At 58.1% G+C, this 23,660-nt stretch overlaps 1 protein-coding gene across 2 annotated transcripts in view; it reads right to left on the bottom strand.

The window, feature by feature from the left end:
• LOC102460867 (angiopoietin-2-like) overlaps positions 1-23,660 on the bottom strand; it is a 47,276-nt gene that overhangs the window by 3,370 nt on the left and 20,246 nt on the right. The window contains exons 1-7 of one of the 2 annotated variants that reach the window (XM_075908603.1): positions 19,760-20,351; positions 13,368-13,523; positions 12,125-12,246; positions 7,003-7,235; positions 6,400-6,521; positions 5,225-5,326; positions 3,495-3,661 (exon numbers count right to left, since the gene is read on the bottom strand). In XM_075908603.1, coding sequence (XP_075764718.1) covers positions 3,495-3,661; positions 5,225-5,326; positions 6,400-6,521; positions 7,003-7,235; positions 12,125-12,246; positions 13,368-13,523; positions 19,760-20,056 — 1,199 coding nt within the window. In that variant the 5' untranslated portion in view covers positions 20,057-20,351. Of the gene's footprint in view, positions 1-3,494; positions 3,662-5,224; positions 5,327-6,399; positions 6,522-7,002; positions 7,236-12,124; positions 12,247-13,367; positions 13,524-19,759; positions 20,352-23,660 lie in introns of those variants that run through there. The other variant, XM_075908604.1, reaches the window with a different exon arrangement.

The raw sequence follows: 23,660 nt of genomic DNA, 5'->3' as shown, positions 1-23,660 counted from the left end.
GGCAATAGAGTTTCCCTGGTGTTGGCCAGAGTGGCCACCAGGGAAAGCTGGGGAGGGCTAGCCTCCCACTAGTTTGAATTAAGGGGCTACACACCCCGTAATTCAAACTAGTAAGTTCGAACTAGGCTTAGTCCTCGTAGAATGAGGTTTACCTAGTTCGAACTAAGCGCTCCGCTAATTTGAATTAAGTTCGAATTAGCGGAGCGCTAGTTTAGCGCCTATCAAAGTTAATTCGAACTAACGTCTGTTAGTTCAAATTAACTTTGTAGTGTAGACATACCCCCAGGGCCCTGCAGAAGACTTCTTGCTGTCCAGGGCCTGCAGATGCCTGCCCTGTGCCAGGAGGAGGCAGCAGTTACACTCATCCCTTGTTGGCTGGGTGAGAAGGGAGCCCTGTCCTGCCCCCGCAAGGCTCCAAGTCCCTGGCCCTTAAAGATTCAGTAGCAGGATCTGTCTTAGCTGCTATGACTCATCTGGGCCCTTTCTCTCTTTCACTGTATCTCCCTGGATTTTGTGTCAGGCCACCTGAAATCTTAGAGGCCACGTCACTGGATGAGAGGGACTTATTTACTTATTCCCACGATATAAGAACTAGGGGTCACCAAATGAAGTTAATAGGCAGCAGGTTTAAAACAAACCAAAGGAAGTTTTTCTTCACTCAGCACACAGTCAACCTGTGGAACTCCTTGCCAGAGGATATGGTGAAGGCTAGAACTTTAAGAGGGTTCAAAAAGAGCTATACAGATTCATGACGGTTAGGTCCACCAATAGCTATTAGCCAGGACAGGTAAGAATGGTGTCCCTAGCCTCTGTTTCTCTGGAGGTGGGTGACAGGGGAGGGATCACGTGAGGATTACCTATTGTGATCCCTCCCTCTGGGGCATTTGGTATTGGCCACTGTCGGCAGGCCGGATACTGGGCTAGATGGACCTTTGGTCTATCCCAGTCTGGCCGTTCTTATGTTCTTATGACCAGTGGAGCTCCGTGCCCACCCACAGTGTGGTGTGGTGTGGTGCGGCGTGGTGTGGTGTGGCGTGGTGTGGTGCGACAGGCCTGACATGGCCAGAGCAGCCCCTGCCCATGGTGAACTCAGCCTGGCTGAAGGAGCTCCAGTCTGCTGTGGGCCCGGAGCAGTACCTCCACCCGCCCTATGTACCGTATTTTCTGGCGTATAAGGCGACTGGGCGTATAAGACGACCCCCTAATTTTCTAGTTAAAACATAGGTTTTCGTCTTATACTCGCCGTATAAGACTACCCCCCCTTAAGAGGCCAACCGGTAGCGCCCCAGCGCCCCTCCGCCTCCCCGGCTTTGCTCCCGGTGTCCCTGGTCTGCTGGAGACGGTCCCCAGCAGACCAGAGGCACCGGGAGCAAAGCCGCAGCCGTGGCGGGGTCCCGCGCCTCTGCGGCTTTGCCAGAGCAAAGCCTCAGAAGCACAGCACCCCGCCGCTGCTCTGGCTTTGCTCCCAGTGCCCCTGGTCTGCTGGGGACCGTCTCCAGCAGACCAGGGACACCGGGAGCAAAGCCTCGGGGGAAGCCGGCAATGGGGCAGCCCAGGAGCACCTGGGCTGCCCCGCTGCCGGAGCCCCTCCGCGGCTTTGCTCCGCGTCTTCCTGGTCTGCAGACCAGGGAGACGCGGAGCAGCTTTTCTCGCCCCAGAGTACACGGGCGTCGGGACCACGAGGTCCCGCAGTCCGTGTCCTCCGGGGCGAGAAAAGCCCCGTTTGTACCTGCAAGTCGGGGACTGCCTGTATACCCGGCGTATAAGACGACCCCCGATTTTTGGGGGATGTTTTTTAGCATAAAAAGTCGTCTTATACGCCGGAAAATACGGTAAGCGCTTAACTGGTCCAACGTAATGTTTACCAATCGAACCGATCCAATGGGATTTTGCGCCCCTAGCGGCTATGCCCACGCTGCCTCTGCATGTGCCAAGTTGTGTGGGTGGGAACGGCCCCTCTGGAGCACTGGCCTTGGCAAGGGCGCCGCTTTGCATGCTGTCACTGCCCAGCCTGTCTGGAGCTGGGTGGAATGCGAGGAATGGCGGGAAGGACCTGCCACGGAGCCCTGCCAGCTGCTGGATGCGGGTTGTGTTTTGCTGGGGCCGTGGCCTCGTGTTTTGCTGGGGCCGATTGCCAAGAAGGACTCGGCCCCAACTCCCAGGATAAAAATGCCTCCACCGGTCCTGGAAAAGCTGCCTCTGTGTCTCACCAGAAAAAGCGTCTCACCAGTTCTGAACAACCAGGAGTCTTGGGGCACCCTAAAGATTAACAAAAAATGTGTCTGACGGAGTGGGATCCAGCCCACGAAAACTTAGGCCCAAATAAACGTGCAGGGCTTTCAGGCGGCAGGGGACTCCTCATCGTTTTTGCTGAGACAGACTAACTCAGTGTTTCTCTACCAGTGGTACGAGAACCCTTAGGGGTACTCGTGAGAAGTCTGGGGGGGGAGGTACGTGAACACCACTGAAATGTGGAGAAAACTGAATTTTTCTTTTAAGTTTTACAGCGCTTTATTATTTTTGTACTTTTTACACCCAAAAATTGCATCGCCCGCCCGGCTACGATTAAGTTGTTTAAACAAATGTGTTGCAATAGTAGAACATTGTTTTGTGTGTCTGAAAACTGTAGGTACGAGGGGTACTTATAATTTTTTTTGAAAAAGGGGTACTTTATAAAAAAAAGTTGAGAAACACTGGACTAACACAGCTGCCTCTCTGACACTGGTCACCAGGCTGGGCCTCTCGGAGCCGAATTCTCAGCACTCGGGGAAAAGCTGTGAGATTGGATAAGTGGAGAAATAGCATCTTTTCCCGCTGGGGCTGCCGATCCCCGTTTATCAACAGGGTGGGGTGCTGCGGTGGCCAGGCCAGAAACCCTGACTGGATCATTCAGAACCCAGTCCAAAGCCCAGTGCAGTCACTAGAGAGATTTCCACTGATTTCCGTTGGCTGTAGATCGGGCACAGAGTGAAATTTCTGCCTGGCGTTGGAGATTTCTGCCCTGCCTCGTTCGGGAAAGCAGGGTTAGCCTTGCCTTGCCTTGCCGGAGCCAGGGCTCCCGGACTGAAAACGACATTCAAAGTTCTGAGGCTGAGGTTCCATCAGGTTTTAGCCAAGCTCGGCTTCTATAAAAGCTGTTTGATTCCCTTGGCCAACATGGAACCAGCAGGACACTAACATGGGCATTAACATGACTGCAGGAACCGGCAGGCAAAGGCTGCTGGGTGGGAGTAGGTTCCAGCAGGGAATGCTGGGTCTAAGGCCTGGGAGGCCCCAGCAGGAAAGCCTACAAGTCTGGATCTGCATCCAGAGTTTAATTGACAGCATCCTGAGAAGTGGGGAAACTGAGGCAGGGCACTTGCAGCACAGCCTCAGGCCACAAGGGGGCGTGAAGGTGGCTGCTGGCCCATGCCCAGTGCATGAGGAGCTTCTGCACTCATGTCCAGGACCAGGCAGGGCGGGATCCCCCTCAGTGCACCAACGGCGGGACTCACCGATAGAGCTGCTCCTCGCTGCCCAGGTGGAAATGCTCGTACAGGGAGTAGGCCTCGTTGCTGTCCCAGTCCCGGAGCTGGACTCGGAGGGAATAGGAGCCCTGAGTGGAGAGCCGGTGGATGAAGTCATTTCCCAGCCAGTGTTCTCCAGAGGGGGACCCAAAACCCTGTGTGGAAAGACCAAAAACCCCGTGAAGCCAAGGCCCAGCTGGTGAGAATGGGGCTCGCACGGCGGCTGCCACCAGCCTAGAGAAAAGAGTTCCCAGCAATATTCCCTTTGATTTTTTCACCAATGTGCAGAATAAATTTTGTTGCGTGCACCGATTCATCGGTGGATGTGCACCACCCAGGGAAAGACGCTGCCGGCTGTGGGTGCTCTGCTAATCATTTGGGTGGCACCTGACTCTCCTGGGTGGCCGCCCAAGTGCTCAGCCAGGTTCTTGTGCTGTGAGTCTGTGCTGGAGGGGACTGGCTCTGCTCTGCTCTGAGGGAACTGTCCATACGTGCAATGGTCATTCTGTAACTAGAGTGTCGCTGATCCCACTTCTAGGCTGCTGGGAGGCCTCAGGCTCCGGCACCTGGTTGGCTTTCCAAAACCAAAGCCGGCAGCACAGCGGTGTTCAGTGCAGCCGGACAAAGGGCAGGTGGCAGTGCAGCTGTTCCCAGCCCCTCCCTGCTTCCTGCTGCTGCCAGGGGTGGAACCAGGCCCTGGTTTGGAGGAGACACAGAATCTCCCCTATACCCAGATCCACCCCCACGACCCCCTCCCAGCGCCGTGGCTACAAAAGCACTTTCCAGGGCCAGCCCCATGACTAGTGGGCCGAGATCTTTTCCAGCCTCTTCACCAAAAGCTGTTCCCAGGGACGGGGCTGCCGTGGCGGAGCGCGGGCGTGTGTTTGCAGCAGATGCTGCGCCACGTGGCCGCTTGCCCACGGGGGCTCACCGAGCCCAAGCCACGCGTGGCACATCTCTGCAGACAGCAGTGGGCAGGCCACGCGTGGTCAATGTGGGAGAAGCCCCGGGCACCATGGATACTGATCCCGATTTTCCACGCGACACGTGCAAAGGGGGGAGTCCAGGAAGAACCCTCCTTGCTTGGACTAGTTAGCCATTTGGGCAACTGCATTGAACATCCCCTTGAGCCCTGGGCCGTCCATGGTCAGCAGGGCCGGGCTGCTTTGGTTCCATAAAGCGGGGGGTGCAGAATCGCCTGCTCACGCTCCCTCTGTGGTACTTCTGTGCCGTCACCGCAGTGTCTGTACTGCACCACACCCCGGTGAGGCCGGCCCCGGCTCTTATCCCGGCGCTGGTCTGGAAGGAGGTGAAGGGACGTGGGGGAAGGGTCTGGTTTGGAGCCCTACAGTGGCTCTGACAGGTTCAGTTCTTCCACCCCATCCCCTGTGGAAAATTGCCCCAACCCTGCAGCTGGGGCTGCCTCTGCTCCCTGCTTGCAGCGCAGGGGTGGCTCCGCTCTGTCCCTTCCCCCATCGCGCGGTTCCTGTTTGTACCCTCCTGGGTACCCGTGACCGAGGCCTTCGCCGCACGCCCTGAACAATGAGGCAGGAACCTCTGCTCCTCGCCTTCCTCCCCGTGCGCTCCGGGCGTGGAAGTGAGGGCCCTTCGCCCCTGGGAGCGGCAGGCTATTCCTAGCCCGCACAGGAAGCTCTTCCTGCCCCGCAGGGCGGAAGCGCCGGTGGTCCCACACCACGGCCTGGCCGGGGGAGCCTTACGTCTTTGTACTCCTTCCAGGTGCGGTGGAAGTCCACGGAGCCGTCCTTCCGATGCTGCAGGACGGTCCAGCCTCCCCCGCTGGTCTCCATGTCGCAAAAGGCCTGTGAGAGGGACGGCATGGCTGTGGCTACAGCAGCCCCATGAACCGGCCCGGCACCCGAAACAGGCCGGGAGCGTGAGGGCCCTGTGTCCAGAGCAGGAGCTAGGCTGGGATCCCCAGGCCTGGCCGGGGCCTTGAGACAGAGCCCACGGTAACCGTCCCCGCTGGGAAGGGGCTGTGCCATCCCCGAGAGGCACAACGGAGCTGTGGGATGGTTGGGTTGGTTTGCAGGTGCTGGTTTTTAGGGCCGTGGCTACTCATCTGCATCCCAGCCCCCTCTCGCTTGGGACCCCTGGATCCTCTCCAGCCCTGTCCCTTATGGGGAGGGAGGGGGACTTGGGCCCACCACCCTGCCCTCCCCGCCCCAGGCAAGTGCCCTATCCCCTATGCGATCCCAGAACCCACCCCACCTCCTGGGTGTTCCTCGTCCCGCCTTCCAGCTGGGCAGCCTGGGTGCTGGCTGTCCCATCCCATCCCATCCCCTCCCGTCCTGTCCTTACTGGAATGGGACTTGAACCCACCATCCTGCCCACCCCAGGCAAACACCCTCTCTGCTGGGCCCACCCCACCACCTTAACTTTAGGGCGTCCCTTATCCCGCATGCTTGCAAAGCCTGGGGCACGGTGGTGATTAGGCTACATCCAGGGTCCCTCCAATCTGAGAGCAGCCCCTAGGCTGCTCCAATGACAGCGGGGTGGGGCAGCGCGAGACGTGGGGAGCAGCGCCCCTGCCAGCCGGCTAGCAGACCCCGTTGGGCAGACGGATGTGCAGAGGTGGGGAGCTGCCCAAGGCCAGGCAGCGAGGGGGTGGCGGAGCTGAGCAAAGGACCAGAATCCCGCTGCTGTGCTCTAGACACTAGGCTCCCCCCACCCCCAGAAGTGGGCCCAGAACCCAGGAGTCCAGACTACCAGGCCCCTCTCTGCTTTCGCCCTCTGCCCACCCTCTGCGCTGGCCCCTTGACTGGGTGTAGAGAAGCTGGCGGGGCCTCGGCCTGCAGCCACGTGCTCACATCTCCCTGACCACGTGTGCCAGGACTGGGCGGGGGCGGGCAGGCTGCCACGCGCGGAGACGTACCCTGGCGGTGGCTGTGGAGTTGGGGAAGCGCAGCGTGTAGACGCCGCTGGCGGTGACGCCCGACTTGTAGGCGGCCCCGCAGTCCTGGAACACCTGCTCCTCCTTGGGGGCCGGGGAGATTTCTGGGTGGGGCAGACACAGGGACACTCAGCTCTTCCCCCGGCTGCCCCCCCTAGCCCTGCACCACCCGCATCTCGGCTGCCAGGCAGCAGGCTCCTCGTGCAGCGCAGCCAAGGCTGCATTGTCCCAACCACACTGACGCCAGCGGGGCGCCAACGGCCCAGGGGCTGCCTGCAGCTGCTGGGAACCTCCCGGAGGAGGGACTTCTCAACAGGCGTGAACCCAGCCCCGCTGGCTCCTAGGCCAGCCCTCCAACCCCAGCACAGGGGCATGCTGGGAAAGGATGGGGCACAGTGGTGGTTAGGCTAAGTCCAGGGCCCCTCCAATCTTAGAGCAGCCCCTAGGCTGCTCCAAAGAAAGTGGGGTGGGGCAGTGTGAGAGTTGGGGAGCAGCTCCCCCGACACGCCTCCAGTCTTGCCCCAAGCAGCCTGGGTCCGTGTTTGGGCCAGACCCCCGAGCAGCCCCATCTCCTGCGGTACTCACGGTTGCACTGAGACACCAGGCTCAGCAGCTGGGTCACCGTGTCCAGGAGGGAGGCCTGCTGTCTCTGCAGCGCCGTGTTGTTGGCCGAGGCCGTGGCGAGGTGCTGCTCCAGTTCCCGGATGAGCTGGGTTTGCTTGGACAGCAGGCCCTGCATCTCCAGCTTCTCGGCTTTGATCCCTTGCAGCTCCTCCTCGTGTTTGCCTTCCACGTCCAAGACTTTCTTCTCCAGAAAGCTGGGGGAGGGAGCCGGGGGTGGGGGGAGAGGAGCCTCACAGACAGGAGCTGAGGAGGGGTGGGCCAGTGCAGGGCTGGGACCGAGGAGCCTTGGCTACCGCTCCTGGCTGTGCCAGACTCCTGGTATCACCCTGGGAGGGGCACTTAGTTTCTCTCCCTCAGTTCTCGTCTACGCAAGGGGATAACGGCCCAGCCTCACCCCAGAGGAGAAACACACGAGAGCCTGGAAGGAGCCCAGATACCGGGGTGAAGGGCAGATGCACTGCTGCAGGCTCTGGTCCCCAGAGGGGCACGGTTCTGCAGCTCTGGCAGCCCCCTCCAGCACAGCGCTGCCAGCCCCACGCTTTGCAAACCCGGGGGGGAGGGGACGTTTTCAGACTCCACGCCCCGGCTTTTCTTCCTCCTGGGTGTGGAGCTCTCTGGGGATGCGTTTTCAAGCTGTGGGAAACGGTTGGCCCCGGCCCAGCGCTCAGCAGCACCGGCACCGCTTGGTTTTCAACTTGCAAAACCCATTAGTGACAAGTCCCTGCGGTAGCAGAAGCTCCTCTGGCAGGCAGGGTGGGTGGGCTGGCTCCCAGGGTGGGGGTGGAGGGACGAGGGCTTCACTGCAGGGAGGATTTACAAGGGAGAATGTTCCCAGAAGCATAAAAACCCTTCACCTTAGTCAGCGGGCATCTAACTAGAGCCCTGTCCCATTTGTGTCACCTACAGCGGGCCCTTGACGCAAGCCCTTAGCAGATCCGGGATGTGCAGCACAGAGCTGTCTGCAAGCAGGAGCTGTAAGCCGGCCGGTCCCCTCTGCATGTAACATCACCCGAACTGAGGGGACAACCACTGAGGTATTTACCAGACAAGGTGGGGGAGGGAAATATGCTTTACTGGACCAGCTCCTATTGGCGAGAGAGCCAAGCTTTTGAGCCACACAGAGCTAGCTCTTGCACAGGTCTGGGACCGATTCTCCAAACCCTCAGCTAAATGCCAGCGGGAATAGCGCAAGGCCCCTCTCTGGGTACCTTGGACAAACCAGACTGTCTCTATGCAAAAGAAGAAATGGACGCAAATCAGACACCAAGAACCGTACGGGCACGTCGACACAGCAGCGTTATTTCGGAATAACTGATGTTATTCCGAAATAACACAGTCCGCGTCTACACTTCAAGCAGTTATTTTGACATGTCGAAATACTATCGAGCAGGAGGGCTGCTTACTTGGATTCCGGTAACCCTCGTTTTACGAGGAGTAAGGGAAGTCGGAGGACGAGTGCTCTACCTCGGACTTCCTGCTGCGCAGACAGCGCCCAAAGCTGAAAGAAGCGGTTTCAATTTAAGCTACGCAACTGACGTAGCTGGAGTTGAGTAGCATATTTCAGCTTTAGCTGTGCTGTGTAGATGTGCCCTAACGTACCAAAAAACAGTAGGGGAGCACTTTAGCCTTCCTGGTCACACAGGCTAAGTCTGTGCTGGCAAATGACTGCACGGAAAATCAGCTTCCAGTCCTATAATTCCCGAGGTGTCCACACTGGCAAGGCACTGAGCACCCACTCACTCTGCAGTTGCTGCCCTCTAAGAAACAACCTCGACGAGAAGTGGAGAGCTCACTGTGCTCGGGATACATTTGATTTGTTGCATTGAAACTGGCCTCTGGAAATGGCCCATAATCCCTCAAGTCTCCTCTGCTCTTTGTTTGGAACTTGTCCGTGTGCCCTGCAGGCTTGTGCATCTCCCCTTTCAGAGCTGCGATTCGGGCAGCCTGCATGCTGGGCTGATGTGCTTTGGGACACAGAGCAAACCATTCAGAGGCAGAGGGGTGTGTGTGTGCGTGTCTCTGTCTGGCTACATCTACACTACGAGTGGCAATAATATGCTAATGAGGGGCTCATCTGCATGAGTTGCGATCTCATTTGCATATTTTCTGCCGATCCGTTTTTGTGCTAGGGGTTTTTGCACAAAAAGAAGCAGTGTGGATGTTTTCTTTTTGCACAAAAACCCCTTGCCCCACGAGATTGGTACACCTCCTAGGCATAAGGAACTTTGCACAAAAAGAAAACACCCACACGGCTTGTTTTTGCGCAAAAACCCCTAGCGTGAAAATGGATCAGCAGAAAATATGCAAATGAAATCACAACTCATGCAAATGAGTCCCTCATTAGCATATTTTTTGCCGAGAAAACTCATCGTGTAAATGTAGCCTCAGTGTGTGAGAGTGAGATTGACATGCAAAAAACTGGGGAGGAGGGCTGAGAAGTCTGAGTTTCCCTCTCCCTGCCTCAGGAGGGCTTGTTTCCTGCCGCTGTCTTTACTTACAAGACAGCATGCTGACTTCCCCCAAAACACACTGTCTCCTCTCCTCGCCCTGCATCCACACACACTCTGTCACATTCTCTCCCTTCCCCCAATCTCTGCTGAAAAGCAGCTGTCAGTGTAACAGGATGACCATGCAATCGGGAAACCTGCATCATGTGACGCTGCCTGCCCCTTGCAGCATTGCAAACCCTTCCCAAAGCATCCCGCGGCCAGTTGCACCGCAGGATAACTCCCACAATGTACTGCTCTCTGGGGCATCGCAAGAGCTGCTCATGCGGATCTGCTCCATGATCCCAAGGAGCACAGTGTAGCCCCATAACGGCGGGTTTCTTGCAGCGCAGGAATGGCCGGCGTGGACATCGCCGCGGGTACAGGCTTGAAAGATGCCATTCTCCAGCCAAAACACTTCAAAACCAGACTGCAGAGCTGGAATTCATATGCAAATCTGACACCTGCAGAATGGGTCTTAATAGGGACTGGGGGTATGTCTACACTACCCCGCTAGTTCGAACTAGGAGGGTAATGTATGCATACCGCACTTGCTAATGAAGCCCGGGATTTGAATTTCCCGGGCTTCATTAGCATAAGCGGGGAGCCGCCATTTTTAAATCCCTGCTGCTTCGAACCCCGTGCAGCGCGGCTACACAGGGCTCGAACTAGGTAGTTCGGACTAGGGTGCCTATTCCGAACTACCGGTACACCTCGTTTCACGAGGAGTAACGGTAGTTCGGAGTAGGAACCTAGTCCGAACTACCTAGTTCGAGCCCCGTGTAGCCGCGCTGCACGGGGTTCGAAGCAGCAGGGATTTAAAAATGGCGGCTCCCCGCTTATGCTAATGAAGCCCGGGAAATTCAAATCCCGGGCTTCATTAGCAAGTGCGGTATGCATACATTACCCTCCTAGTTCGAACTAGCGGGGTAGTGTAGACATACCCTGGGAGTGGTTCTCTCATGTCCATGAGCCATTTCCCCCTTTAGCTATTCTCCCCTTCTTATCACTGTTGGAAGTGGGTGACACCCACCCTGGTCGCATTAGCCTCATTAGCAGGGATGTCGCGATCCCATCCCGGCACCTATGTATGAATCCCTGCCGACTGAAGCAGCAGCCCCCGAAAGCTTACGCCCTAATAAACGTGTTAGTCTTTGAGGTGTCGCAGGACTCCTGGCTGGTTGTGTTGACACAGACTAACATGGCTGCTTCTCTGAAACTTCTTACATTCTAGTACAGCAAATCTAGGTGGAGTGACTCATTTATAAGCCAAAACGGGGGAAGAGGGGAGTTTGCAGGTTCTAGGGATGTAATAGTGTAGTCGATTAACCGTAAGCACAAGCTTATAGGTTAATGCTATAGACTACATGCATTCCTCCCCACCAGTAAATTTTTTAGCAGGCTGGCCAGCAGCCTGGCTCAGTCCCGGCTTGCACTGGGTCCAGGATCTACCCCCTTTGCAACTCTGCATTTAAAGTGTATTAGGAGCCAGGCAGGTTTGTGCCGGGTCCAGAAGCACAGACATCTCCCACCCCGGACAGAGGCTGCTTCCACCTCATGCTGCTGCCTCTGTATCAGAGGCAGCAGCACAAAATGACAAGCAGCCGGTCCACAAGGAGAGCTGGTTTTTAAACTGGATCCCCTCACAGACCAGCTCCCGTCTGGCACCCCGCGCTGTTGCCGCTGATAGAGACACAGCAGCGTGAGGTGGCAGGGGACTCCTCGGAAGTGGGGCCAGATTGCACTGGCTGCCGGCCCCACCCCCAGGGACTACAGAATAGTTGACTAACCGATAAGAATTCATGAGGTTACTCAACTATTCAATGAACCAATATTTAACATCCCTAGTAGGTTCCAGATTATTGTAAAAAGCTCGTCTCCTGGTCTGACAAAAGACATTCCCTCACCCACCTCGTCTCTCCAATGTCCCGGGACTGACACGGCTACAACTACCCTGCGGGTTCATTTACTTCCAGTGAAGGCAGCAGCTGTCTGAGTTGCGGACACACAGCTGCCTGCCTTCCTACGCCGCCAAAAAAAGGAGCAGGGAATTTGCCCAGAGATGCTTAGAACCACTTCTGGAAGTGTAGGTTCTGGGCAACAGGAGAACTCCAAAGCTCCGGAGTTTGGCATCCATATTGCAAAACCGAAGCTCCTTTGAGCTGTGCTAGTTTGGACATTTTGTATTTTATTCCCATCCTCTGGTTGTTCTGCAAGCCAGAGCAAGAATTACAACCAACCAGGGGTCTTTTTCATGATCATAGCACAGGCTGCCAGGTAACTAGTGAGACAGGGGCTGAAAATGAGCTTTTACTGAGTTTGCCATGAACAGCATTTGAAGTCAAAGGGGAGAAAATGTTCCTTGGAACGTCAAAGCGTTCCCTGGAACCCAACACTTTCATCAAGTTCTATGAGCCAGATCCGCACCTGGAAGGTGAAGTCGTTGGAGCAACGTGGCTTTGTACCAGATGCAGAGCTGGCCCTAGAAACTCTGCGAAGTCCCAGGCCTTGCTGGGTTCTCCTGGGCCTACGTTGTGTGGTGGAGACAGCCAGGTCCCAGCCAGGTTACAGCTCTACCCAGAGAGGCTTTTTATTACCTGTTCTTCTCCTGGAGCTTGTGTATTTCCTGGGTCTGCAGCAGCAGCTCTTTCTCCAGCTTGTTAGTAGACAGAGAGTTCTCCAGCATCTGGATCTCCAGCCTTGAGGTCTGATTGAGAACCTAGTGGGGGGAAAAAACCACCTGGGATGGTCAGGAAGGGATGGGAGCAGTGGGGATGCGCATTTGGGACACACTTTCCAAAGCCCAGTAGCGGGAGGAGCAGCCGAGATGGGGACATGGATTTGGGCCCAAGGAGGAAGACTGGGGATTAGGTTTCCTGTCCCAGTACTGTCCTCAGTGCCGTAGGGGTCAGATTTTCAAGGTTTCACCACCCACAGTGGGGCTGGATTTCTAAAGCACCAGGCGGATTGTGGATCTGCATCCGAGGTCCGTGGATTCCGCACGCGGCTCTCCATGGATATTAAGCAGACAGATGCAGAGTTGGATTTCCCAGAGCACTCTGCTCCCACGGAGGAACCAACACAGCAGGCCAGATTTTCACAAGAACCCAGGACAAAGGTCCGAGCAGTGCTCAAGTGGGCAGCCGCAGCCCTTGGAAAGCTGGGCTGGGCCGTTTACACTTTCCTCGAGTGACAAGGGAGAAGCTGTTTGATGCGGTCCCTCGGGTGTCTTCGCTGGAAGCGGCATCACATTCCCCCTGCCCCTCCCCCCTGCTTCTTATAAAGACACCGGCAAAAGATGGAAATCACCATGCACCACATGCAGCAGAACCTCCTCTGCCGAGAGCGGGGAACCAAACCCAGCGCAGGGCTACGCAAATTCAATTCCAGTCTAGGGACTTATATGTGACGACTCCAGAGCTCCTCAGAGCCTGGCCAACAGCTTGGGGGAGGCAGCCCCCCACAGGCGGCGAGTTATATGGACCCCTGGTGACTGATCACAAGGAATATTCCTGACCCTGGGTCTGAATCCACCGGCGTTTGGGGCCGAGTCCCCTGGCCCTGCCTGCTGCTCCCATGCGCTCCCCCTCCCGTGCATTGCCCAGTCCGTCGGGGGCACCCCCCTTTCACCGGCAGCGCGGCAGGAGTAGACCCCCTTCTTGCCCACTCACTCTGGGTGGCGGCCAGCACATGTGGCCCTGCGGCCCCTGAAGGGGGGTGCTGCCGAGTGCTCCCCCTTCAGAGTCCTGGGAGGGAGTTCGATTGGGGGAGGGGGCCGGCTCTGGGCATTCAGGGCACCTGCAACGTTTCCGCCCGCCCGCCGCCCCCACCCCCGCTTACCTGCGTCTCCACCTTGGTGAGCTGGCGGGTCTGCTCAGCCGTCTGGCTCAGGAGGCTGCTGCCCATCTCCAGAATGGCTGCGGTGTGGTTCTGCACCGCATGCAGCTGGATCTCGGCCAGCTCCAGCCGCACGTTCTCCTGGATGTAGCTCTCCAGCTGGAGAACAAAACACCAGGCCAGGGAGGGGTTGTGTGGGGAACAGCCACGGCCCCCCGCCCTGCCACTGGAGCTGGGGCGGTGACACAGTCACCGACAATAGGTGCATGTGCCAGGGGCGTGTTGCCTGCCTCCGTCATTCCCACTGGGGCTGATGCCCAAATAAATCTGGTGCCACAGGGCTCCTCACAGCTGGGGCGCGGGTGGAGGAAAGCCACGCCGGGGCTGTAAGAGGCTTAGCTTCACGGGCTGACTTGCCTGCATGTCTCCTGCCTACCCACCCATCTACCGTATGCCCCGCTCGCTCCGGGGCAGGGAACCGGTTTTGGGTCGGGGGCTGCTGACCCACAGAAAAACCAGTCCGGAGCCATGACCAAGTGAGAAGCCAAAGAACAACCAACCAGCCAACCACACCTCAATGACGTGGCCCCCGACTGTGGAGCAGAAAGACCCTCCCTCACTTTCCCCTCACACACCAGAGCCCAGGGGGGCCAGGGCTGATAGATTTTGTGGGGGAAGGGGGAGAGGCTCTTCCTCCCCCACCAGGCAGTCTGTGGATTGGATCCGGCTTTAGCTTCCCTGACTCAGGTTTGCGAGGCTCCTCACCCCACAGCAGGGAGCTGGTGCTGGTGCTCCAGCCCTGGGGGGGGGGGGGGGGGGGTTGGAATAGCTGGCACAGTCTCCCCAATGCTGGGGGCGGGGTTTAGCCTCCGGGGCTGGATCTAGGCAAGCTGGGGGCCAGATCCCCACCTCTGCTCTAGTCAGCCACGCAGCCCACCCCTGCACACCCTCCACCTAGCCCCACTCACAGTTCTGTGTCCATCTGTCCATCCATCCCACCCCAAACACACACACCCAGCCCTCCCACCCTCCCTCCGCACCAGGATATTTAGGAGCCTGCTTTCTGGGAAACATGCAACATGGATTCTAGGGAACATGCCTCATATTCAGGGTCTCGGGTCGTTAATATGACCCAGCCACACATGCATTAGCCACCCAGGCCTGAGCAGCTCCGCGCGGTTTGGTTCAAGCTCACCCCCCAGGCTGGCCAGGCAATGCTACCGATCCCCGCCCCCTCCCTTCTCCAGCTGAGACAGGCACAGGGACATGCAGGGGGGTCGCCTGGAGTCTGGCTCCTCCAGGGCATGGCAGAGCTGGGAACGGGTTTCAGAGGTTGGCTTGTGCTCTAACCCTTAGACAACTCTCCCTCCCTGCACTCCCTGGGCTGGAGGGGACGAGAGGCGGCAAAGGAAGGAGAGTGAGAACCAAGCCCCGCTGGTTTCCTTCTGCCTCTTGTTTTGTAACCGGCTCCCCGCCCCCAAAGGCAGGTGTTTGGCTTTCGGGGCGGCTGGCCTGCATCAATATTTCTCTCTCCACAATGTTTGTGCAGATGATGTCCCCTGCCCGTGTCCAAACACGACAGTCCCTGTGGGCGTTCGCCAAACTTCCTCCTATTGTAATGGGGGGACAAGTAAGGCATCCTGCTCTGCACCCCCGGCCGCCAGCCCGTGGTGTCTCTTCGCAGGCCCGAGCTGGGGCTCTGGTTCCCAGCCTGCGTTGCACTGCAGTTTGCAGCCTACCTGGCTCGATGGGGAGCTCCCCCGGCCAGGGACCCTCTGTCTGGATGTGTCTGCATGCTCCTTTCACTGCCTCGCTTGGCTGTCTGCTGCACAGCTGCCAACGGGGACACCGCCCACCCTGAATCTGTGCCTGCAAGGGGGCAGCTTTGCAGCGACTTGTTCAGCTTGGAGACAGATTTTCAAAAAGAAAAGAAAACGCTTGGTGGGAAGGGGGGAATTAATAAAGGCCGATGGAGTCCAGGTGACTCGCAAAACCTTCAACGCTCTCAGATCTGGGACAACCGGAATTCCCTCCCTCGCACCTTCATAAAGCAGGGTGGGAGCAGACTTGCAAGGCACCTTTCCTCCCCTGGAAAGAGCCCGATCCTGGGTATACAGCGGCTATGACAGGCATCCACATGGCACCAGCCTCCCGACATCTCCCGCATGGGCTCAGTGATTTGACCTCATGTTCCTGAGAGGCTACTGGCCCAGGCCAGTGTTTCTTATGAGCTGCACACTTGGACAGCCACCCAGGCATGATTCAAATCCCCCCAGCTGATTAGCAGAGCGCCCCCAGCCGGCAGCATGTATTTCTATGGGTGGTGCACATCCGCACATGCTGCAGTGCACAGAACAAAATGTATTCCGCACGTAGCTGGGAAAAAAATAGAGGGCACATTGCTGACCTCCTGCCACGGCAGGTATCAGAGAGAAGCAGATGAGCTTGAGGACATCGCTGAGGTGAACAGCAACGTCTCTTTAGCTACAGCCCAGGCTCCGAGGCTCATGCTAACAAGGTACCGCTTCCCAGCAGGGCCCGGCTGCCCCTTGCTGCTGGTTAGAGCAGCTGCTGGTATTTCGTGTCTTGTTCTCTTTTATGAGGGAACTAGAAGTCCTTGAGAGGGGACTAGGAACCAGGCCAGAAACACCCATTGGAAACCTGGACGATACCAACTGTGGAAGTTTGGAGTCAGTGGAATCTCCAGGGGCATGAAAGAGCGGGGCACAATTAAACCGCGCCAGGGGCAGGCAGTACACTGGGGCTGACTGCAGGGCCTGCTTGGCTTTTCACTGAATCTTCACTAGCTCCGCACTCCTACTGGCTGGGAACCTGGTGCCGGCTGCCTCTGGGGGCAGCATGGTCTGCGGTGCCAGGGGAGGCAGGAAGCTGCCTTAGCTTGCCCCCGCCGCACTGCTGACCGGGAGCAGCTCGAGGGCAGCCCCTCCTGCCCCAGCTTTGACCTCCCCCAAAGTCGGAGCCCCCTCCTACACCCCAAAGCTCCCCTCCTCAGCCCGACCTCAGGGCCCACACTCCAGTCAAATTCTGTTGGGTCGTGGGCATCTCAATTTTCTTCAACGGGGGCCTGAGGGGGAAAAAGTTCGAAGCCGCTGGCCTGGAGAGATCCAGCAATCGGCCTGAGGCAGAGCCAGCCACACAGCGTCCCACTCTGCCACCATAACCGCAAGTCCACTTGCCACCGCGCTCTGGAGGCAGGCAGCCCCCCCAGGCCTACAAGTGGGGTTTGGAGGGAGGCGTCTAGCTTGGTAAACTCCTAAGGCTGCTACTGGGAGGTTTGGGGCTGGGGGGGTCGGGGGGGGGGGAAATGTGGGCAAGGAGGAGCCGACAGCTTTGTGTCTGAGCTTCTTGCGCGAGCGTCAGGCAGCTGTCCCGGGGAAACATCCGTGCCAAGTGGTTTGAGCGGTGGAGCGACGTTTGCCCCCTTCTGGCGCCGCTGAGATCCTGCCCGGCAGCGTCGCCCCCACACGCCTGGCCAGACTGAGGATGCGCTTTCAGCACTGGCCCGTCCTGTTTTGCATACAGTGGGGTGTCCACTGGCTGCTGCCCCTCGCCCAGCATGGCATCCACCTTCATAAGCACGGAGGCAGGGTCTGACATGAGGAGGCTGGCACCAGGCCCGCACACACTGGATCAGCTGCACCCCCGCCCCAGCAGCCATCCTGGGCTGTGAAACGAAGCAGGTTCTCCCCGGGTGGCTTGGACAGGCGACTCCCACGGCGCTGAGGGCAGCCACACCACACACCCCGGGGCTGCTGCTTCCCCTCTGGCTGGATCCAGCTCAGCGCCCGGAGCAAGCGACAGGCGCTAACATCAGCCCCTGCATTCCCAAGGAAAGGCGCCGGGAAGGGGGGCAGGGAAGAGAGGGAGGTGTCGTTAGGGGAGGGAAGCCGGCCCAGGGCATCTTGCTCCACATAAGCCCCACGGCTATCGGCTCGGAGTCCACGCAACGGGCCTGACCCAGAGCAGCCAGACAGCCCCTTGCATTCCTCTGCTCTTCCCTCCCATCACCCCTTGCTGAGCCCCCAGTGTTAAGCTCCACACCCGGGGGGGGGGGGGGAGATCCACCCAGTTCTGAAGCAGTAGCCACTAAAATGGCTATCGCCAACTAGCCAAACCGCCACATGTGGCTAGCGTGTTGGACACCACAGCTCTACAATGAACTAGTCCAGGCCTCCTTTCCCAGCAACCTCTGTGCAGGGTGGCAAAGCACCATTGTGGCTCCCCCCCCACCCCGCTCCCAGCAGGCCCCGGAGGAATCCTGCCTCCTTGACCAGTTTGCTCGAGGGACTCCGGCTGGTTCCCAGCAGTGCTGAAAACAAGGGAGCCATGTCAGCAGGAAGCCATGTCCGCACTGTTTACCTTTCGAGCCAGACAATGTGATTCATGGCTTCTGGGGCCATAAACACGTGTCTGGGTGCCCAGGGGAAGGGAACGGCGGAGGAGAATGTTTTCCACCCCACTTCCTCACGGGCGGCCCAGCTCCGGGTAACCCCTGCAGGGCTGCAGGGCCAGGGGAGCGCCCTCCCACACCCAGACCGGTCTCCGTCCATCCTGCCCACCCCATGCACTCATCAAAGCAGCAGCTGCCATCAAGACCTGACCCCTCAGGAGGGCAGCAGCCTCGGGAACGCGGCACGTGCTGGCAGACAGGAGGCGTTTCCACGCATAGCAGGTTCAGCGGTACCAGCCACTCAATACCCCCAGTTCCGAGAGACAAAACCCTGCTGTCTCATCTCAGGGCACAACCCCAGCAAGCCCACAGGTCACATCGCAGCAGCCTCACGTCTTTCCAAGGTACGTTCTGCGCCTCACGCCCCTCAAACTCAGCCGCTCCCGGAGGAAGCCACCATGGATAGGACAGAAGTGACCCAGCTAAGGATTCTGGGGCAACCCCCCAGCCGTGGCCTGCAGACTCTTTAGTGCTCTCCTCCAGAGACCCCGACACAGCAAACAGCACGGCGCTCAGTGCGGCACCACACGCAGCCCCAGGGAGCGGACGGGGATCTGCATGAACCAGTCGGGGCACCGTGCTGCTCAGTATTCATCACTTTCAGACACTTTCCCCTGCACTGTTCTCGTGCCCTCAGCCTGTGATCTGATGGGGTTTTTATTGGGGGGGGGGGGATTTATTTTTAATTAAATTCCCCCCTTGTGCAAATATTTTCTTTGGTAGAGTGTAAAGAAGTTTGTTCTGCCCTGTCTTTGGAAAGAGATGTCATGTCGTCTGAATTAGACACGCATCCCTCGCAGCAGCCTGGGAACAAAGATGAAGGAAGCAATCCCTTTTCTGCCTGCCTGGTATGTGCATCGTAAGCCATTGGTATTTATGCTTAAGGAAGGAGCCTGATAGATCCTGCAGGCACAGGGAGAAATCCTGGCAGCCGGAAAATAAGCGGCACAACTCCTAAATTAACCACAAGGGGATCAGGGTTTCCTCCAGGATGCTCGATTCTGAAACAGCTTCTAAACTGGACTGACTTCAGTGTAAACTCACTGGTGTAAATGGTATCAGAGGGGTAGCCGTGTTAGTCTGAATCTGCATAAACAATGAGAAATCCTGTAGCACCTTATAGACTAACAGATGTATTGGAGCATAAGCTTTGGTGGGCAAAGATCCACTTCGTCGGATGCATGTAAATGGAGTTATTCCCGACGTACAGCAGTGTAACTGGTCTCACGGTCACCCTCTAACTCTGGGCTCACCAAGGAGAGACCCATGAACCCAAGTGAGTTTTGATTTCCTGGGTTCGAAAATAACTGGAAAGAAAACAGGAAAAGAAGGTTTCTGCTGCAGCCCGCCGGCAAAGACAGTCAGGCACAGCCAAGCAGCAGAACATGCGTCTGATAACAGAGACCGAAAGCACGTCACACTCAGGATGGGGCTAGGAGAAATCTAACAGTTTTACAGGGGCGCTGAATAATAGGCGGGAGGTGGCTTTCCAGGATCAATACCTAATTTGCCTATTTAAATGAGCCAAGCCCTGGTACCTACTGCAGAAGTGACTTACCCGCAATAATGCTGAGACTAGATCAAGGCTAGAAGCCTGTTTGGTCCCTTTAGCCACGTAATTATACAGCAGTTCCCATGCACAGACTGGCCGGACTGTCTCGAGGCAGCCAGTGCCACATGGGTAGGGTCAGAGTCCCAGCCCCTCCCAGGAGACAGCACAGCTAGGAACAAGCGGGTTCCTTGTGCCGCAGCAGCAGAAAGGGAGCCAGTTGCCAGAGGCCGCCCTGAGATGCAAGAGGCAGAGGGATCCCCGTTGACACTCGCGTCCCAGAGAGGCTTCCCTCACTGTGTCAGGGAAGGGGCCGGCAGCTGCCATCTGTACAAGAACCATTGCAATCCCCCTGGGCCCTGGATTGGATCCTACCTTCTGTAGCCACTGGGTGTTGTTTTCCATGGTGGTCTCCAGCTGCTGGAGCCGCTTGGCTGGCCACTTGGGGTCGGGCCCGGAAGGAGCGTCCCTCTGCAGCGAGTTGGAGACCTGGTATTCGGCGGCCGAGGGGTAACAGCCCCCGAGCTCAGGGAGCAGGAAGGTGTAGCTGCACGGCCCATGCTGCACCTGGTGCTGAGGTCTGTCCTTCCCTTTCAGGTGGGACCCAAGTCCCAGAGCCGTCACGGCCCAGGCAGCCACCACGAACCACAGCAGGGCTCCCCTGGTTCCCATCCTCACCTTGCAGGGAGGGGAGGGGAGGAGGCTTATTCCTACGCAGCCGAAAGAGCCGGAATGTCACACGCGGGTTTCCCTGCTTCTGGGCTCCCTGACGCAGGACACTCAGTCCTCCCACTGCCTGGCTGCTGCTGCTGACATGTGGCGTCTGACAGCTCCTCGGCGGGGAACGCAGCCGGCCAGGAATCCTGCCCCCTGAGCCTGCGTTTCCTCGATAAAGGCCTTCAATTGCTTCCTATATCTCTGGCCCATGTTCTCCCGACATCTGCAGGAAGTTTTATTATTATTATTATTTTAAACCCTCCCCTTTCCCCTCCCTTGCCCCCCCAAGCGCCTCTCCCGCCCCCTGCGGGCTTTGGAAGCCGGCCCAGCCCTCTTCGGAGATGCTTTGTCCTCTGGAATCCAGCTGCCTCTGAGGAGATAATTAGGCCGCAAGAATGTGTCAGCCCCCAGCCCAGGTCAGGGGCGCTAGGGGTTTCCGTTTATCTTCGGCGGCTGCTTGGCCTCGCCTCCTTCCTGCCGTTCCCTGAAGACTGGGTTGCCTGGCAGGGCTTGGAGAACAGTCGGTCTCTCGCCCACAGAGGGAGCAGGGCCCAAGGATGCTTGCCAGCACCCTGCTTTCTAGTCCTAGCTGGTCAGTGGCCCCTCTGTCGCAGGGGGTGCACCGGCAGGGAGAATGTGGCTGCAGCATCTTTGGCTGGTTTAGCACCCGGCAGCTCTCCTCCCCTCCCCCAGTTCCTCCCACCCCGCTGAGGTCTGGAAAACCTGCCCCACTGAGAGAGACTGCAATGCTTCCAGTCTTTTGCCTGCTGGGTCCGGAAGGGACTTGCTGACAGTCTGCATGCAGCTCTCTTGGCTAGGAGCTGAGCTGGCTGCAGGCCGATGTCATGTCTCCCTCTCGCAGGAGGTCAAGGGGCCGCATCTCTCCCCCTGCTGCTCCACACGGTGGGGAGGGGGGGGGCGCGGAGAGAATGGGACATCCAGGACAGCCACAGCGTCACAGCCACCGACTGGGAGAGCCCTGGGGTTCCGTCGGTGTAGCTAAAACAGAGGTGAATGTTCCATGTCCTGCGTAAACTAGGGTCTGCAAGATTAAGGTTTAAAGTGGTCGCACCTTTTGGGGGACCAGCCGCACTTGAGAAATGCTGATTTCCCCTGTGAAATCACCACCGGACTAGGTAAAAGCACACAAAAGGCCTCACCAGACTCGATGCATTTTTCACTGCCATGAATTTGGGAGGGCCCTAGCTAGGAGGTTAAGGGGAGCTGAGAACTGACTTCATTACGGCCTGTTTCCTTCCCCTGCTCACCTGTAAGAGGCTGTGTGTGGTGCACAGAGCCCCGCGTACCGGTTGAGCCTTGCACAGAGGGCCGGCTAATCCTGTAGAGCAGAGTGAGACTGTTTACTGCCAGGCTGAAGCATGCTCAGTGCAGAGAGGGCAGAGGAGATGGGTGTATCGCCTGCCTCTTTGGGGAAGGCGGCTCTCCAGGGATTACAGACATACCCCTGTCACTTGAGAAGGTCCCATAGGTTCAAAGGCCGGGTGTGGTCCAGATGAGCTTCTAAATGGGGCCGGGGGGGGGGGTTCAATCCGCCGAGCTGGGCTCAGGGATCTCCCAAGAAGGGGCTCTCAAGAGAGACGCTGGTACAGCCAGTTGCTGGCCAGACGCTTTCCCATCACGCCAGCACTGGCTTCGCTTCAGGTCAGCTCTAGAAACGCGGAAGGGTTCGCAGAGCTGCCAAACAGGCTCATTCCTTCTTGCGCATGACCAAAGTCACACGTGAACCCACGACCCCAGCCAACCCGCCCTCGGCAGCATTTCTAAAGAAGCGCCCCCCCCCCCCCCCCCCCCGCCTGCATCGCGCCAGCAGCTCAGCTGGGCTTGTCCCGTCTCAGAAGGGGCACTTGGAGCATACTTGTTCCTGTAAATATTTACTCCAATTCCCCCGAACTCCTGGCTAAGCTGCTTTCTGCAGCACCCTTGCCCTCAGCCGCATCTCCCCACAGCCCTGGTTTGCTTCTTATGCGTCTCCACTGAGGAAAGCCCAAAGGGAATGGCTCCCCTTCCAACGGCTATACCTCTTGCCCTCTCCTGTGGCTGTAGCTACAGCAACATCCCTAATGTCAGCTGGAGAGTACCCTACAGGATTGTCTCCTGCATCCAGGTTGCAGAGGATGCTCACAGCTGCCCGTCCTGGGACCCCTTGTCGCGCCTTGTGCCCACCGCCAAAAGGCAAGTTTGTTTCTTCAGAGGAAACCCAAGCCACTAATTTTTCTCACCCATGTACAGAATAAATTTTGTTATGTGCACCAGAATGTGTGGATGTGCACCACCAGTAGACACACCAGCTGCGGGCACTCTGCAAATCAGCTGGTCAGCACTGGAATCTCTCCTGGGTGTCCACCCAAGCACCCAGCTTACAAGGAACGCTGGCCCGAGGGACTGCCCCACACAGCTAGCACTAGGAGACGGTAGCACACTCAGTGGCACAGTGCGAAGGTGAATGAACACCTGGACAAAGGCTTCCCTCATATGAATTCAGGGCTCACAGAAATGGGGGCACAGGTCTCCCTGAAGATTCACACAGGGGGGCCCTGCCTTACTGCTTCACGCCCAGCAAACAGGTCGTAGGAGTCTCAGGCCGATGATGAAGCTGGAAGCTTGAACCTTGGGCCTGTCCACAGTCTGGGAGGGCTCAGGATGGCAGCGCTCCCGGTGTGCGCAGCGGAGAAAGTGCAGCCGATGCATTTCAGTATCTGACCCGTTTTCCTATTCTTGTGGCCTTCCTAGCAGAGCAAGCCCAGGGGGCCCAGCTGGCTGGAAAAGGTGCTGTTAGAGCGGGCCCTGTGAACCAAAAATCACTCGCCTCACGTGGAAAGTTACTCGGGCGAGAGACCCGCTCGTGTACATTTGCTGGCGAGATGGGCCCAACAGCGAAATAACATACAACAGCCATAGTGAGTCAGACAAAAGGTCTATCTATCCCAGTATCCTGTCCTCCAGCAGGGGCCGATGCCAGACGCACTAGAGGGAATGAACAGAACAGGTAGTGATGGATGGCAGAACGCGGGGGAATAGAAATTTTCTAATTCCCGCCTGCTCGCTCACGGCGCCCTCTCCTCGCTCACGGCAACCGCAGCGAGACCGACCAACTCACCCACCCCGCGCGCCTCCTCCGGCCTCCCCTCCCTTGCAGCAGGGAGTCCCGGGTGGTGGTGGGGCGCCGGGGGTCCTCTGGGCGGCGCCCCGCTCGACTCACTCCCTCCCTCCCTCCTTCCTCCCTTCCCGGCAGCCTCCGCCAGCCCCTGGGCTCATCTGCATGCGGGCTCTGCCCCCTCTCACCCTCGCTTACCCGGCCTGCTGGCTGGCTGGCTGGCTGGCCTGCCCGCCCGCTCACTTGCTCCAACCAGCCTCGCCTCTCCTCGCCTGCAGAAGCGGCTAGTCTAGTGTTCAACGGGGCTCGTCAACTGCTCCCTGACAGCCCCGCTCGCAGGTCCGACACCCCGCCCCGCCCCGCAGGCAGGAGAGGCAGGTGTGAATGGGGCTTGTCAACAGCTCACTGGCAAGGCCGACGCCCCACAGACTGCTTACCAGCAGT

This window comes from Pelodiscus sinensis, chromosome 25, assembly GCF_049634645.1.
Source record: "Pelodiscus sinensis isolate JC-2024 chromosome 25, ASM4963464v1, whole genome shotgun sequence".
NCBI lineage: Eukaryota > Metazoa > Chordata > Testudines > Trionychidae > Pelodiscus > Pelodiscus sinensis.
The sequence above is the reverse complement of the archived record's forward strand: the minus strand, read 5'-3'. Positions and strand labels throughout refer to the sequence as shown.